Consider the following 17,338-nt stretch of genomic DNA (forward strand, 5'->3'; position numbering starts at 1 on the left):
GTTCGCACCTGCCCTTTTGAGCTTATCACTTTAAATCACTTTGCACATATATTTCATTTCTTTCTGGCTGTTTAATTTGCTGTATGTAACATGTGTGATGGTCAATAAAGCTGTTAAAAAAAAACATTGTTCGCATTGTGTTTGGTTGGCCCAGAACTCGAAACATAAATCGTATTTAAGAAGTTTTTTATAAAGTTTAAATTTTGAAAATTCTCTGGGCTTTTAGATTGTTTGGCTTTTTAAAGTGATTTTGTCGTTGACATGTACGAAGGTTCGAACCGGGACCCTCTAGTGCCTACTAATACAGGGATATTGTTTGCGCTGTTTAAAAGTATGCGGAGAAAGTAGAATTTAGCAAGATCTCTTGGTATCCAAAAAGAAAATTGGTTGTGACCATGCATTTTTCAGAGATAATAAAGCTTCAATTTGGAAAAAATGCTATACATTGCTTTGTAATTTAGCGCCTTTAAGAATTAATGTTACTTAATTATCTCTAAAAATGCGTGGTTTCCCCCAATTTTCTTTTTGGATTCCAATTGCCCTTTCTAAGATCTACTTTTCCCGAATAGTCATAACCTGCGCAAAAATGCTTTGGTATTAGTAGGCACCGTCCTTAACAGCCAAATGACTTTGGACTGCTAAAGAAGAATACGCAAATAAGCACGGAACACCCTCAGACGTTTCCCCATCGTATTTTCTGTCTTTATTTTGCGCGAAATTAATTTTAATTTCGAACTACAAAAATGTGACTTTTTGTTATTGAGGGAAGAGAGAACCTAAGCGAGCCGTGAGAGTACTCCACATTTGAAAGTTACGACCAGCGACCATCCCCATATACGATAACTAGTTCATTGCGCATGCGTGAAAGTTTACGACCCATCGACCGATCAGGTGACATTTCTCCCTCATTGCGATAGCTCGTTCATTGCGCATGCGCGCATTTACGAGTTAAAAATAAACTGAAGAAAGGGAAACTCTAGCCTTAAAAAAAAAAAAAAGGAAAATAGACCTTTCTCTAAGCCGGATAGCAAGAAATCCTCCCGCAAATCTAAAAGAATGCCAATTTGTGGTCTCATTAACTTGGAAAACTGTCAAAGATATAACGCCCAAGCCAATCACACTGGTCACAGACAGGGTTCATTATGTCCTCAGTGTTTGTTTGTTTTATTTGTTGTTGTTGCTTTTCGTCCCCAACGGATTGGGACGGGACCGCCACACTACGTAGTCATCCGAACCACGTGAAAGTCTAACCATTTGCACATGTCATAGCAAAGGCAGCGACTTCTTTAAAAGACCATACGGAGGAGGACGTCTCTTCCTTTAATCGCTTGACCCCGCAGGGTGGGGGGCCGGGCGTTTAATAAGTTATTCCATGTAACATGACGAATTAGGTTAGTTTCCTTGACCTTCGAAGTTGATACCTGTTATTGGTGAGTGTTTTTGGTTATTCACTTTTAATTTAGGTTATTAATAACTTTCTGTTATAGTTTTTTTTTTCACTTGAACCACTAAGTTGTTGTCCAAATTGCCTTATTCAAGGGATAGGTAATTCTTTGTTTTAGTTTCTAGGTTCATCATCTGGTACATTGTACAGTTGTACCTTTTTTTAAATAGTGTCGAACGTTTAAGATTATGTCGAACGCCGCTATGTTGTTGTCAAGCAAAATTCCTGTCAATTTCGAGCAGCTGGGTGAAAGTACACTTTAGTTTATTCGGGTACGATTGTGTGATGTCACGTTTATTGAAAACATGTCCCGGATGTTATATAATTTTAATCTTAAACTGGCCGATTGCGCATGCTTCCGATCTGAATAGGGTGCTGCCTTGCAGCAACAAGAAAAGGTAAGATAACACTTCGCAGTTGCACTTTCGCTTTTCCCGATATTGTAGAGTAGCAAACCGGCGGAGTCAACTTACGTGAATTAGGAGCGCGCACAAATTCGACAGCTGTTGGAAGAAAGTAAGTACATTGTCTAAGTTTTGCAACATATTCAACGGTACACTTGGTGGCGATGGCGATGCGGCACCGGCATGTTATTTTAGTAATGGAGCAACGACTTAAAAATACACTATCACAGTCAGATAGAAATTATTCCATAAACTAGGAATTTCAACGTGTAAAGAAGTGCTGGCATTAGAGCTGGAAGAAGATACTAACTATGTAACATGAAATGAGATAACGAAATTTAAAATTCCACGAGAAATGAAAGATAATGGGTGTCATCCACCGGCATTCATGAAACCCTGTCGGCGGTTTCCATATTTTGTGCTGTAAATGTCACAACAATTAAGCTATGTTCTTCAGAAATCGCTAGCCACCTTTGAGAAATGCAAACGCATTCTGAAGAATGTTTAGCGTCAGCGAGTGAAGGACAATTTAATACTGTGCTCGAGAAGAAGTTTCTTTTGCCTCAACGGATGAAAAACAATTTGACCCGACGGTCTGACCACGGCCGAACGACATAGACGACATCGGCAGTGTTTTGTGCTGTATTGTTTTGGGATGTCACTTCACAAAAACCCCCTCACAATAAGGTTTTCGTCTGTAGTCAAGATTCCATGAACAGAAGTATTCTTAAAACATAGGATTATCCCCCTTTTACAACGAGAACAAAGTAACATCTCTAAAACACTTGTAAGCGGAAAAACGACTCGCATACAAAAGTGGCAATCAACGTTGAGACCCAGTCTGTTACAAGCCCGTCTGTTTCACTTCTTATTCAGCAGCAAGGGCTTTATTGGCATTCCCATTTAAAAAAAACTGTATTATAATAAAGTTAAAAGTTCACAATATCGTTCAAGCTATTTTACTGGTACACGTTTTGTCACGAGCAAGCAAAATTGTACGCGCTGAAATTCATGTTTTCATGCCAAAAGCTGTGACCACAAGTTACGTTTTTTCATCTGTTATCAGTTAGCTGTGGTTTGGGACTATTCCAACTAAGTAAACATTACCTTTCCTCTCGAAAGTAGTTTTGCATCATTTAGGCCTATAGTCTACTTCAGTTACAGGAAATGACATCAGTAGAACTGGTAAGAAATTTGCATCTCTCAGTTGCAAACTAGATTTCACAGCAACTGGCTCTTTTTGAAGCCAGCTGAAGAGTAGATTTGGTATGTGTCAAAGTCAATTTACCGTTATTGCATCACAGTAGGATTTTAGCATCTGTGACCTTGTTATTTCAGCTTTTTATACGCAAGGTATTCAGTTTTTTTAACATTTTTTATTCAATATCGCAACTAACTTACAACGTATTACTTACTTATGTACAGCACATCACTACTTACAATACAATACATACTAACACAATTACGCCACTTTTTTTAACATTACACGCGCGAGTTAAGTTAAGTACAAACCACAAGGAAAGAGAAGAAAAATTCTATTTAATAACTTCTTTACCCAGACAATTGATATACTTTAAATTACCTTCATTTGCTACTCACTTACGCTAAATTTGTAAAATAAATTTAGTTCCAATTCAGTTTGTTTACCTTACGTCCATTTGCTTTACCTGAGTAGGTTTGGTTTACTTTTTTCTAGCATTTTTAGCTGTTTATGATAAATAATTGCTCAGTGCTAGTAGAAACAATTAGCTCTTGTGATGTTAACATGAATTATTGCACGTAACATGATGAATTAGATTAGTTTCCTTGACCTTCGGAAGTTGATAGCTGTTATAGATAAGTGTTTTTGGTTATTCACCCAGTTAGGTTATTAATAGCTTTCTGTTCACTTGACCCACATATTTGTCTGTTGTTGTCCAAATTGACCAATGTTGTCTTCTTCACGGGTTGAGTGAAAGTTTGTTTCAGATTGTAGTCGTTCTGTTTATTTTATTTTGTTCTTTTTGTCACACATGTCTTATCAGACTTTTTCTATGTAACACTGTTTCCTTCCCTTGTTTACCTTAGTTGCCTTCTGCCTTCACCCTTTTCTCCTTGCATTTTATTTTTATTTTTATAATTTTTTTGTGGGGGGGGGGGTGGGTGGGGGTGGTGCATGGCTTAATATATTGCTTTTCTTTCGGCTGGATTTGTTTTTCCGTTGTTTCCATATCATTTTTCGTATCTTTTTTTTTTTTTTTTTTTTTTTTTACAATTTAACGGTCCTACGGTGCACAAAACCTGATACTACACTAACCAAAGATTGCATTACGCTACACAACTGAGAACAGTTATAATTAATTCACATTCGCATAATACCCACGCTATACCTTATGATGGATAAGTCATGGGTGAAAAAATTTTGCATAAGGCGTAGGATGAGCTTAAAGAGGAACTTGCCAGCGCCGCTGAAGGGGGGGGGGGGGGTGGGAGGGGGGAGTGGGTAACTTGGAGACACTTTTGAGTCGACTAGACTTGTGAGAAGAGAGTGATTTGGCATACAAGGGCGTATACAAGGTTTTAAGAATTTCCCTGGGGACTTTTACAGCCAATAGAGTGCCTGTCGCAGGAGCACGTAGTTAACCGATACCCTAAATGGTCATTCGGGGGCTTTTACGCGAATAAGAATAATCTAACAAACTTAAACAAATATTACAAATATTATACGTATTCAACTGGACTGAAAACAGTTGCCTAACTATCTTAAACAAGTGTTGCAAATGTTACATCCTACAATGATTTGTCAAGACTTTTGCAGCACAGCCGGCCTCGCTTATTTACATGTTGACGTCCGATCTCACCCCAGATAAGAATTGTAAACCGCCATCAGACGTGATATGTGTGGTACATAAATACATTACCATTACCATTACGTCCTGTAACACCATCCCTTGTTAAACTTGATAGCTATCATAGATATTATAAGAATATACCAGCGTATGTAAAATATATTTCTTATAACTATTTCAATAAAGCTGAGAACAAAGGAAGAATTTTAGCGGAGTTCCGCGCGAAGAAGGCGCGCGCGTGGGTAAGAAAATACGGTAACCTATCGATACGAGAAATGTTGGCTTTGATTATGACGTCCCTGTTCGTCCTTCCGTACGCAGCACCACAGGAAAAACCAATGCGAATGGCGCTCGCGTCGGTTTGGTGGGAAGTTACATGGCCAACTGCGTTTTAGAAGAACGAAAAAAGCACAACATCGCCTCAAGCCTTCTGTCATAGTTGTGGGCGATGTAACGCTGATCAAAGAAGTCGAGAAGAACCTCGGGAAATTGAAGATGGGAATCGTTGACAAACTCATCATTGATCGATACGGAGTGGTGAGAGCGGCTAAGCTGCGAGATGGAAACTCGTACCAAGAGCGGGCTGTGCAACAGTTGTACTCCCTCGCGGTGACATGTGATCGGAAGATGAGGAGATCTGAGAACGAGTTGAACCCTGACGCCGTTAAACGGACAACATGGCCTGCTGCGCAAGAGGCCAGAGACCGCATTGTTGCTGTAGCTGCCGACGAGAGTCTTGAAAGTTTAGCTTAATGCCGAGAACTTGGTTTCTTTTGATCATTTTTTCAATTAATAGATTCAAGTGAACGTTAATTCAGAACTTTTAGATAAACTATTTGCTTCGTTACATTTTTAGGGTTGTTTTATTTTCTTGACAAACATTTGCTCTCTCCGAGACAAATGGGGAGATGATGTCGGAAATATTTAGTGCGTGATAATTATATCAATCAGTTAGCGATCTAGAATAATCAAGCAGCAGTGACGTCAATCGTATGATTATCTGTAATGTTCTCAATACAGGTTAAGAATTTCCTTTCACAGCACATGTATATTCAGATCAGAGAGAGACATACACAGAGAGGGGATAGTTCGGGACTTTTGGAGATGAATTTTTTCTGTGGCTGTGTTCATCATCTAGACGCGATCAAAGCAAGTGACTAGTGTTGTGGTATTCGTGTTTACAACAGTCCCTTACCTACCCACTTTTAATCTAGAATGGCGCCATAAGTCATTCTCATTTCTAGCCACAAAACTTTGGAATTCGTTACCTACGTATGTTAGAAATACCAAGGATATTTCTACTTTTAAATGTCTTTTGAAGAAGCAGGTTTTTAGATAGATTTAAGTAATTTAAGTAATTTTTAAATTATTTCTTTTCTTTTTGATGCTTTTCATTTCACGCACAAAGTCATGTTTTAACGAGTTTTTATCACTCCTATAGATGTAGCGTGGTTAAATAAAGTATTGTAGTAAATTACGGTATATGAAAGCATTAACTCCCTGGGATATATAGTTTACCGTAGCGCTGACTAAATAATCCACCCGCCCGCCCCTTCCAACTAGTGTTATAAAGAAAACTAACTGATCACGCTCTTACTTTTTTCAGCAAAATCAACCATGGCTATCAAGACGACAATATTTTTTCTTCTCCTTATCGTGTTGCCATTGGCGACGGAGGCAAAGGATCCAGTAAACCTTGGAGGTAAAGAAGCAGAAAAAAGAAAAACGCAAAACAACAAACACGTGTACAGATACGAGGAACTAGGGATTATACTGTTAATTATTCGATTATTTTCGCTGTTAGTCTACAGTGGTAAGGTAATAACAAAATCGAAGTAGCGGATGCCAACTAGGTCAACGATAATTAAGGTCGTGTCCATTGTCGATGTGCCATGAATTCTGGAAAGTTCTGAAAACAGAGCTTTTAATGCCGAAAACAAATCGCAAGCTTTCCGTCCAAACAAGCTTTTCTACAATGCTCCCGTTGTCCAAGAAGTTTTGAAACTGGACTATTTTTTTTTCCGTTTTCGCGTCTGTTCCTACAGAACTTTGTTCGGTTAGCAAAAAAGCGGGTTGAATACAGAGATGGGTTGGTAAAAAAGATATCCTTTGTTTTGATATGATTCGAATAAGTTAAATTATACAAAGCTTTTGCCCTTTACGTACTAACAAGGACAAAATCTGATATAACGGACTCGATATAGGATAACGTTAGGCTATTGCCAACTGTTTCTAGTAAAAAAACTTTCACTAATATGTAAGATATGCGTACATGTTGAATATCAAAAAAATTCTTAGTTTAATGGTGATGGTAATCATGACAGACAGAATGGTAATTTTTAAATCAATGTCTCAGCAGAGTTGGATAAAAGAATATTGGCCACTCCTTCTAATGAAGAGAAAAACGAAATGAGTAATGAGGGGAATGGAAAGTGCCCCCAGGAAGAGATGAAGGAACTGATAGGAGCGATAAGAAGTCACAACGATGAAATCGACAAACTGCTCCTTGATCTGTCTGCTAAGGCTGAAAGTTGTGGTAGGAAGAGAAAACTAAACAGAAATGGTAAACTGAAACTGGCAGCCTAATATAAATAGAAGTTAAAGCTCACACAGATATGACCTAATGTAGTCAACATAAATATGATATGATAAGAGCACGATTAAGCAGGATTAAATTGCGAACGACAAAATCAATGTCTGTTATAATTCTATACCGAATTGTTTCCAAAATAGCGCAATTTTCAGGAAGTTCTTTTCAGTATGAGGTTCTGTTTATTTGCGAAAGAATAGCTCGGAATTGACACCACTTACAACCTCTGGACTACCGCCATGCGCGCTTGCTTCCTATTTTCTGAAACCCCAAATCCTGCCCCTTCCCTTACCACCACTTCCCTACCAAACCCTTGACCCAATCACCACTTTAACCTAACCAGTGCCACGAGTAAAACGCAAAGCAAAACCAAGGACAGCAAGACGAACAAGAGGTGCCTTAACAAATAATAAAACATAACAGTGTTCATTTTTCCACGAATGTCAGGGAAGCGGTAGACTGTCAGGGGGTCAGACGTTCGATGGTATAGCCGCCATCCATCTTGGATCATCAAGTGAAAGAAATGTGGGAGGAGTTCAAAACCAGAGCAGTTTTCTCTTTCCCCTACACTTCTTCCACAAATGATCAAATTAAAGATTGCAGTTACATCATCACCGGAGGAAAATAGGAAAATAGAGGAACCGTCTATAGTCTAGCAAAGCAAAGCTGATGTTTTCGGAGGATCTCTGGTGTCTGTAAGGATACTTTCGACCAGATTTAAGCGAAAAATAGCATTAACTGATCCTATATGAGGATTTTTTTCTTGTTTTGTTTAATCAGGTTGCTGCCCAACTGGCTGGGTTCAACATGGACAGTCATGTTATTACATTGACACGACACCAACCCCAAAATGGATTGACGCTCGAAAAAAGTGCCAGGCTATGGGAGCTGACCTTGCCATAATCACTTCGTCAGACGAAAACCAGTTTATTTTAGGACAACTGAGGAAGCATAATATTGTAAAACGCCCGGGTGCGTGGTTTGGGCTTCGACGAATGGCTGACTCCAAGTTTTACTGGATTGACGGCACACCAGTGGAGGGAAATTACCAAGCATGGGGACGTGGACAGCCGGACAACAGTGGTTGGGAGGATTGTGGTCACATGAGAGGATCCAATATCTTGGGGGAGTGGAATGACTTAGGCTGTTCTCTACGAGGCTGGGCTTCGAATAGTTACCCCGACATTATTTGCGAGAGTTCCTGTGAGATGGCCAGTTCCATCAAATCGTTATAAATCTACGAACCTGGCATGCATGTAAAATTAAATTTGCTTAAGGATCAAAGTATCATACCAAAATTAGCTCAAGATATAGTCGTGTACCAAAAGAAATAAAAGAGGTGTTGGAAGCAGAGTTTGGCAAGGATTGGCTTCTGCGTCTGTATTTTCCTTTTTTTTGGGGGGGGGGGGGAGGGAGGGGAGGCTACTGTTTAGCTATAGGAAGAACTTTCATGATACATTTAAAAAAAGAGGTGTCTTCAAGGATATTTATATTTATCCCTTACCAAAACTATGATAATTTCTCAGAGGACATGTGTTAACTAGGGGAACAATTCAAATCACGTGACCTGGATATTTTACACCTCCAGGAAACAGAAATTGCTTACATTGACTCTAACCCAAGGTTATTTTTGGGATTGCTGAATTAGGGTCATTGATTTGGCCTTTGAAATAGGGTTAGTTTTGAGTTAGAATCGGAGTTTGGCCGTCGACAAGTTGCGTGCAAACTTTCTCATCACACTACGACACCTTGGGGTAACTTAAGCTATACGGTGCTGTGTTACTTAAGCCAAAAAAAGTTTGCCCTGAAACGTTAATTTCAAAACTGACCACCCCAATGACATGCAGTTTGAGCTTTGTTTTGATCAATGTTTTCCACACGATGCTGTCGCCAACAAAATCAGTAAAATGTTTAATTTTGGGGCTCACGGATTTAACCTTAAATAAGTGAGCCCCAAAAAACAATTTTTCAAATTAAACATCACACGTTCTAGGCAGGATTTTAGTCAACATATCCTGCACGTATATCTTGTGGGTGTTTTGTTGTTCATACCCATACGGGAACGTGATTTGTATTGTAAAAGTTGTGTACAAATAAGTTCCCCATGTAATCTTGTTCCAAACTCCCTAATGAAGTCTGTAGTTATCAGACGAAACCGGTCAGGAGAATAAACCTTGAGTAAACAAGATTTCGTTGCTGTGTGCTGCTCACTAGTACCTTGTTAAAAAAATTAAAAAAAAATAAAAAATTGTTTGGATCCTTCATCTGACATCAACGTCTAAATGCCTTGAACCTTGCCTCAAGATGACCAGTAAAGCTAAGATCCTAACTTTGAATCTTCACACACAAAAATAGAAAAATTAGAAAGCAATGAACCTGAGAGGCAGGGGTGAGAACTGGGTGGGGAGAAGCACCACAGGAAATCACATCAGTAGAACTGGCAAGAAATTGGCATCTCTCAGTTGCAAACTAGATTTCACAGCAACTGGCTCTTTCTGAAGGCAGATTTGGTATGTGTCAGAGTCAATTTACCGTTATTGCATCACATTAGGATTTTAGCATCTGTGACCTTGTTATTTCAGCTTTTTATACGCAAGGTATTCAGTTTTTGTAGCTTATATTTTTAACATTTTTTAATTCAATATCACAACTAACTTACAAAGGGGTATAGAATGGTCCTTGAAAAATAATGGGTCTCGGCAAATTTTCGGTGGGTCTCGAAATCTCGGCGTCTCAAACTGGAGTCTCGAAATCTCGAACTCGTAAAAAATAAAACGGGTCTCGGAATCTCGCATTTTGAAATTTCAATCTCGGAGTCTCGCAAACCAAGCGAAAATTTAATTCTGAATTAACCGTCCTAAACTGACAACAAACAATTTTGAAAAACGGCTCAAGATCGCAATCGCTTCTGCAGCTTCTGTGAAACATGTAAGCTTGGATAAATTCTGCTCGTAAATTGCCGTACTATGCTTTTCGGCAGTGTTAGTAAAAAACACGTTTTGCATCACGACGTCTCGGGGTCGGATTTAGAAAAAGTAGTTAAGTCTCGGTCTCGGATTTTTTTAAATGAAGGTCTCGGCGGGTCTCGGATTTTGCCATTCTATACCCCTTTACAACGTATTACTTATTTATGTACAGCACATCACTAAACTTACAATACAATACATACTAACACAACTACGCTACTTTTTTAACATTACACGCGCGAGTTAAGTTAAGTACAGACCACAAGGAAAGAGAAAAAAAGTTCTATTTAATAACTTCTTTACCCAGACAATTGATATACTTTAAATTACCTTCATTTGCTACTCACTTACGCTAAATTTGTAAAATAAATTTAGTTTCAATTCAGTTTGTTTACCTTACGTCCATTTGCTTTACCTGAGTAGGTTTGGTTTACTTTTTTTCTAGCATTTTAAGCTGTTTATGATAAATAATTGCTCAGTGCTAGTAGAAACAATTAGCTCTTGTGATGTTAACATGAATTATTGCACGTAACATGAAGAATTAGGTTAGTTTCCTTGACCTATGGAAGTTGATAGCTGTTATTGATAAGTGTTTTCGGTTATTTACTCAGTTAGGTTATTAATAGCTTTCTGTTCACTTGACCCACATATTTGTCTGTTGTTGTCCACATTGACCAATGTTGTCTTCTTCACTGGTTGAGTGAAAGTTTGTTTCAGTTTGTAGTCGTTCTGGTTATTATATTTTGTTCTTTTTGTCACACATGTCCAGTCAGACCTTCTCGATGTAACACTGTTTCCTTCCCTTGTTTACCTTAGTTGCCATCACCCTTTTCTCCTTGTATTTTATTTTTCATTTTATAATTTTTTTCTTTTGGGGGGGGGGGGGGGTGGGGGGGAGGGAGCATGGCTTAATACATTGCTTTTCTTTTGGCTGGATTTGTTTTTCCGTTGCTTCCAAATTGTTTTTCGTATCTTATGATGGATAAGTTATGGATGAAAAAATTTTGCATAAGGCGTAGGATGAGCTTAAAGAGGAACTTACCAGCGCCGCTGAAGAGGGGGGAGGGGGGAGTGGGGAAACTTGTAGACACTTTTGAGTCGCCTAGACTTGCGAGAAGAGAGTGATTTGGCATGCAAGGGCGTATACAAGGTTTTAAGAATTTCCCTGGGGACTTTTACAGCCAATAGAGTGCCTGTCGCAGGAGCACGTAGTTAACCGATACCCTAAATGGTAATATTACAAATATTATACGTATTCAACTGGACTGAAAACAGTTGCCTAACTATCTTAAACAAGTGTTGCAAATGTTAAATCCTACAATGATTTAGACTGTTCACAGTCCCCCTATTTTCCGTGGGATTCTCGAGACCGGTACGCTTCGATGGAATCGCCGCCGTCTTGGTTTGAAAAAGCGAGCGCGATCTGGGGAGAGTGTCTAAACTACCGAGGGAGGCGGGAGTGGGTGTTAGTATAGTCGGTGAGGGGAAGCGGAAAAATTTTTCCCGCCGCCTCCCAACTCCGCTCTCCTCCCCTCGGTAGTTTAGACACTCTCCCCAGATCGGGCTCGCTTTTACAAACCAAGATGGCGGCAGCTCCATCGAAGCGTACCGGTCTCGAGAATCCCACGGAAAAATAGGGGGACTGTGAACAGTCTAACAATGATTTGTCAAGACTTTTGCAGCGCAGCCGGCCTCGCTTATTTACATCCTGACGTCCGATCTCACCCCACAGAAGAATTGTAAACCGCCATCACATCAGACTATGTGATATGTTCGGTATATAAATACATTACCATTATCATTACGTCCTGTAACACCATCCCTTGTTAAACTTGATAGCTATCATAGATATTATAAGAATATACCAGCGTATGTAAAATATCTTTCTTATAACTGTTTCAATAAGAACAAAGGAAGAGTTTTAGCGGAGTTCCGCGCGAAGAAGGCGCGCGCGTGGGTAAGAAAATACGGTAACCTATCGATGCGAGAAATGTTGGCTTTGGTTATGACGTCCCTGTTCGTCCTTCCGTTCGCAGCACCACAGGTAAACCAATTTTCGTATGGCGCTCGCGTCTGTTTGGTGGGAAATTTACATGGCCAACTGCGTTTTAGAAAAACGAAAAGAAATTTTGAAACAAAATGCAAAGTCGATTAATGTATTCATTGAATATGTCGGCAAACGTGGAAAGAAGTTAAGAGAAAGAGAGAGAGAGAGAGAGAGAGAGAGAGAGAGAGAGAGAGAGAGAGAGAGAGAGAGAGAGGGAGAGAGGGAGAGAGAGCGAGAGAGAGAGAGAGAGAGAGAGAGAGAGAGAGAGAGAGAGAGAGAGAGAGAGAGAGAGAGAGAGAGAGAGAGAGAGAGAGAGAGAGGGAGAGAGAGAGAGAGAGAGAGAGAGAGAGAGAGAGAGAGAGAGAGAGAGAGAGAGAGAGAGAGAGAGAGAGAGAGAGAGAGAGAGAGAGAGAGAGAGAGAGAGAGAGAAAGCAAGAAAGCAAGCGACGAATAACTTAACTGTAACGTGAAAGAGAGCGACTGAGACAACGAGCAACCAGGCGAATTAAATATCAGTAACTACTTACACACAATTCCCGTAAGAATAAGAAAGAGTGAACTAAAGGGGCGCTCATGACTGAGGAGATAGACAAACAGAAATAGTTCTGGATCGCTAGACCGTGCGCAAAGGAGCGGCAAGAATCCATAGAAGTTTGAGGGCGACAGGTTTTAATTGAACCTGAAGGAGAGACGTGACGGGCTGCTGGAGTGCCCAGGGAGAATTTAGGGAGATTACCCCATTTATCGTCCCGATGCACATCTCTATACTGAGAAGCTGATTATGTCATCACATGCACTTGGTCGTGCTTCATGGGGAATTCGTATTGACGACGACCAAAGTGCGCGAGCGACATTGGGTGCCAAAACTGAGTCGACTTGTGAAAAGGATCAAAAAGGGATGTTATGGCTGCAAACGATTCCAGGCAACCGCACAAACAAATCCTCTTCCTGGAGATTTACCAAGAGCACGGACTGAGGAAACAGCAGTGTTGTAAGTGGTTGGTGTCGATTTCGTCGGACCTCTGAAGTATCGAAAGGGAAAGAAGAACGAAGACAAGACCTACATTATGCTTTACCCATGCAGGAGACGAGAGAATTCATGAGAAGTTTAAAAAGGTTCGTAGCATGCCGACGACGCCCAGATACTTTCTATATTCAGAGAATGGAAAAACCTCCGGTGGCGCGGCGAAGCTACTGAAGACCATTATGAAGGACGAGACGTTTCATGATTACCTGACGCACCACGGTACGTATGAAGTGGGAATTCAATTTGAGTCGATCACCCCGGTGGGGTGGATAGTTTGAGCGGTTGGTAGGTCTCGTCAAGCAAACGCTGCGCAAGACTATCTGCTCTCGGATGCTGACGTGGGCAGAGCTAAAAGATATCATACTTAGCTTGACGTGGAAGTGACACTCAACAACCGCTCTCTGAACTATGTTGAGGATGACCCTCAACTTTCAGTGCTGACCCCAAACTCACTGCTGCTCGGGCAACCAAATCCACTAGCTGAGTTGGAGTAATGTCATCTCTTAATTAGAGACCCCAGACTTGCGAGGGCGTGCCAACGTGCCAGGTGCCTCAAACAATACAAAGACGTGGTGTGGAGAGGCTCAACGGAGGAATACTTAAAAGCACTACGCGAGAGACATCGCCTCAAACACTCGGGTAAGCCTTCTGTCATAGCCGTGGGCGATGTAACGCTGATAAAGGAAGTCGAGAGGAACCTCGGGGAATTGAAGATGGGAATCGTTGACAAACTGATCATTGATTGGGATGGAGTGGTGAGAGCGGCTAACCTGCAAGATGGAAAGTCGTACCTAGAGCGAGCTCGGCAACAGTTGCACTCCCTCGAGATGACATGTGATCGGGAGATGAGGAGATCTGAGAACGAGTTGAATTCTGACGCCGTTGAACGGACAACATGGCCTGCTGCGCAAGAGGCCACGCATTGTTGCTGTAGCTGCCGACAAGAGTCTTGAAAGTTTAGCTTAAAGCCGAGAACTTGCTTTCTTTTTATTATCTTTTCAATAGATTCAAGTAAATTTTTTTTTTAATTCAGAACTTTTAAATAAACTATTTGCCTCGTTACCTTTTTAGGGTTGTTTTATTTTCTTGGCAAACATTTGCTCTCTCCGAGACAAATGGGGAGAGGATGTCGGAAAGATTTAGTGCGTGATAATTATATCAATCAGTTAGCGATCTAGAATAATCAAGTAGCAGTGACGTCAATCGTATGATGATCTGTAATGTTCTCAAGACAGGTTAAGAATTTCCTTTCACAGCACATGTATATTCAGATCAGAGAGAGACATACACAGAGAGGGGATAGTTCGGGACTTTTGGAGATGACTTTTTTCTGTGACTGAGTTCATGATTTAAATGCGATCAAAGCAAGTGGCTAGTGTTGTAGTATTCGTGTTTCCAACAGTCCCTTACCGTATGTGAAAGCATTAACTCCCTGGGATATATAGTTTACCGTAGCGCTCATTAAATAATCCCCCCGCCCGCCCCTTCCAACTAGTGTTATTAAGAAAACTAACTGATCACGCTCTTAATTTTTTCAGCAAAATCAACCATCAGGCTATCAAGAAGACAATGTTTTTTCTTCTCCTTATCGCGTTGCCATTGGCGACGGAGGCAAAGGATCCTGTAAACCTTGGAGGTAAAGAAGCAGAAAAAAGAAAAACACAAAACAACAACAACAAACACGTGTACAGATACGAAGAACTAGGGATTATACTGTTTTTAAAAGTGTAATTATTCGTTTATTTTCGCGGTTAGTCTACAGTGGTAAGGTAATAAGGCTCGTTAACAAAATCGAAGTAGCGGATGCCAACTAGGTCAACGACAGTTAAGGTCGAGTCGATTGTCGATGTGCCATGAATTCTGGAAAGTTATGAAAACAGAGCTTTTAATGCCGAAAACAAATCGCAAGCTTTCCGTCCAAACAAGCTTTTCTACAATGCTCCCGTTGTCCAGGAAGTTTTGAAACTGGACTATTTTTTCCGTTTTCGCGTCTGTTCCCACAGAACTTTGTTCGATTAGCAAAAAAGCGGGTTGAATACAGAGATGGGTTGGCAAAAAGATATCCTTTGTTTTGATATGATTGGAATAAGTTAAATTATACAAAGCTTTTGGGGTCCTTTACGTACTAACAAGGACAAAATCTGATATAACGGACTCGATATAGGATAACGTTAGGCTATCGCCAACTGTTTCTAGTAAAGAAGTTTTTACTTATTTGTAAGATATGCGTACATGTTGAATATCAACAAATTTCTTATTTTTTAAACCATTAAAATTGTGATGGTAATCATGACAGACAGAATGGTAATTTCAAATCATTGTCTCAGCAGATAAAAGAATACTGGCCTCTTCTTCTAATTAATGAAGAGAAAAACGAAATGAGTAATGAAGAGAATGGAAAGTGCCCCCAAAAAGAGATGAAGGAACTGATAGGAGCGATAAGAAGTCACAACGATGAAATCGACAAACTGCTCCTTGATCTGTCTGCTAAGACTGAAAGTTGTGGTAGGAAGAGAAAACTAAACAGAAACGGTAAACTGAAACTGGCAGCCTAATATAAATAGAAGTTAAAGCTCACACAGATATGACCTAATGTAGTTAACATAAATATGATATGATAAGAGCACGATTAAGCAGGATTAAATTGCGAACGACAAAATCAATGTCTGTTATAATTCTATACCAAATTGTTTCCAAAATAGCGCAATTTTTAGGAAGTTCTTTTCAGTATGAGGTTCTGTTTATTTGTGAAAGAATAGCTCGAAACTGACACCACTTACAATCTCTGGACTACCGCCATGCGCGCTTGCTTCCTATTTTCTGAAACCCCAAATCCTGCCCCTTCCCTTACCACCACTTCCCTACCAAACCCTTGACCCAATCACCACTTTAACCTAACCAGTGCCACGAGTAAAACGCAAAGCAAAACCAAGGACAGCAAGACGAACAAGAGGTGCCTTAACAAATAATAAAACATAACAGTCTTCATTTATCCACGAATGTCAGGGACGCGGTAGACTGTCAGGGGGTCAGACGTTCGATGGTATAGCCGCCATCCATCTTGGATCATCAAGTGAAAGAAATGTGGGAGGAGTTCAACACCAGAGCAGTTTTCTCTTTCCCCTACACTTCTTCCACAAATGATCAAAGATGGTGGTTACATCATGGCACCGGTGGCGATATCTCACGTAAAAATAGAGAAACCGTCTATAGTCTAGCAAAGCAAAGCTGATGTTTTCGGAGGATCTCTGATATCTGTAAGGATAGTTTCAACCAGATTTAAGCAAAAAATAGCATTCACTGACCCTATATAAGGATTTTTTTTCTTGTTTTGTTTAATCAGGTTGCTGCCCAACTGGCTGGGTTCAACATGGACAGTCATTTTATTACATTGACACGACACCAACCTCAAAATGGGTTGACGCTCGAAAAAAGTGCCAGGCTATGGGAGCTGACCTTGCCATAATCACGTCGTCAGACGAAAACCAGTTTATTTTAGGACAACTGAGGAAGCATAATATTGTAAAACGCACGGGTGCGTGGTTTGGGCTTCGACGAATTGTGGCTGACTCCAAGTTTTACTGGATTGACGGCACACCAGTGGAGGGAAATTACCAAGCATGGGGACGTGGACAGCCGGACAACAGTGGTTGGGAGGATTGTGGTCACATGAGAGGATCCAATATCTTGGGGGAGTGGAATGACTTAGGCTGTTCTCTACGAGGCTGGGCTTCGAATAGTTACCCCAACATTATTTGCGAGAGTTCCTGTGAGATGGCCAGTTCCATCAAATCGTTATAAATCTGCGAACCTGGCATGCATGTAAAATTAAATTTGCTTAAGGATCAAAGTATCTAACCAAAATTAGCTCAAGATATAGTCGTGTACCTGAAGAAATAAAAGAGGTGTAGGAAGCAAAGCTTGGCAAGAATTTGCTTCTGTGTCTTTTTTTTTTGGGGGGGGGGGGGGGCGAGGGGGGAGGGAGTGGAGGCTATTGTTTAGCTATAGGAAGAACTTTCATAATACATTAGA

At 40.4% G+C, this 17,338-nt stretch overlaps 1 protein-coding gene and 1 long non-coding RNA gene across 3 annotated transcripts; both read left to right on the top strand.

Annotated features, from left to right (window-relative positions):
- The first annotated feature begins 1,482 nt into the window (after nucleotides 1-1,482).
- Nucleotides 1,483-15,561, top strand: LOC146481069 (uncharacterized). The gene is made up of 3 exons (XR_014864526.1): nucleotides 1,483-1,960; nucleotides 6,283-6,296; nucleotides 14,861-15,561. It is a non-coding gene; the product is annotated as an uncharacterized LOC146481069 (long non-coding RNA).
- A 96-nt stretch (nucleotides 15,562-15,657) lies between these two features.
- On the top strand, nucleotides 15,658-17,223 carry LOC146481070 (perlucin-like protein). 2 transcript variants are annotated; one of them, XM_085108759.1, is made up of 2 exons: nucleotides 15,658-15,838; nucleotides 16,650-17,223. In XM_085108759.1, the coding sequence occupies exons 1-2, from the start codon at nucleotides 15,685-15,687 to the stop codon at nucleotides 17,105-17,107; spliced, it is 612 nt and encodes a 203-aa protein (XP_084964885.1). In that variant the 5' UTR covers nucleotides 15,658-15,684; the 3' UTR covers nucleotides 17,108-17,223. The 2 variants fall into 2 exon arrangements, with proteins under 2 accessions (XP_084964885.1, XP_084964886.1); XM_085108760.1 differs by having other exon boundaries at nucleotides 15,660-15,811.
- Nucleotides 17,224-17,338: the final 115 nt, after the last annotated feature.

The sequence above is a fragment of the Pavona decussata genome, unplaced genomic scaffold, assembly GCF_977016875.1.
Source record: "Pavona decussata unplaced genomic scaffold, jaPavDecu1.1 SCAFFOLD_51, whole genome shotgun sequence".
Lineage (NCBI taxonomy): Eukaryota > Metazoa > Cnidaria > Anthozoa > Scleractinia > Agariciidae > Pavona > Pavona decussata.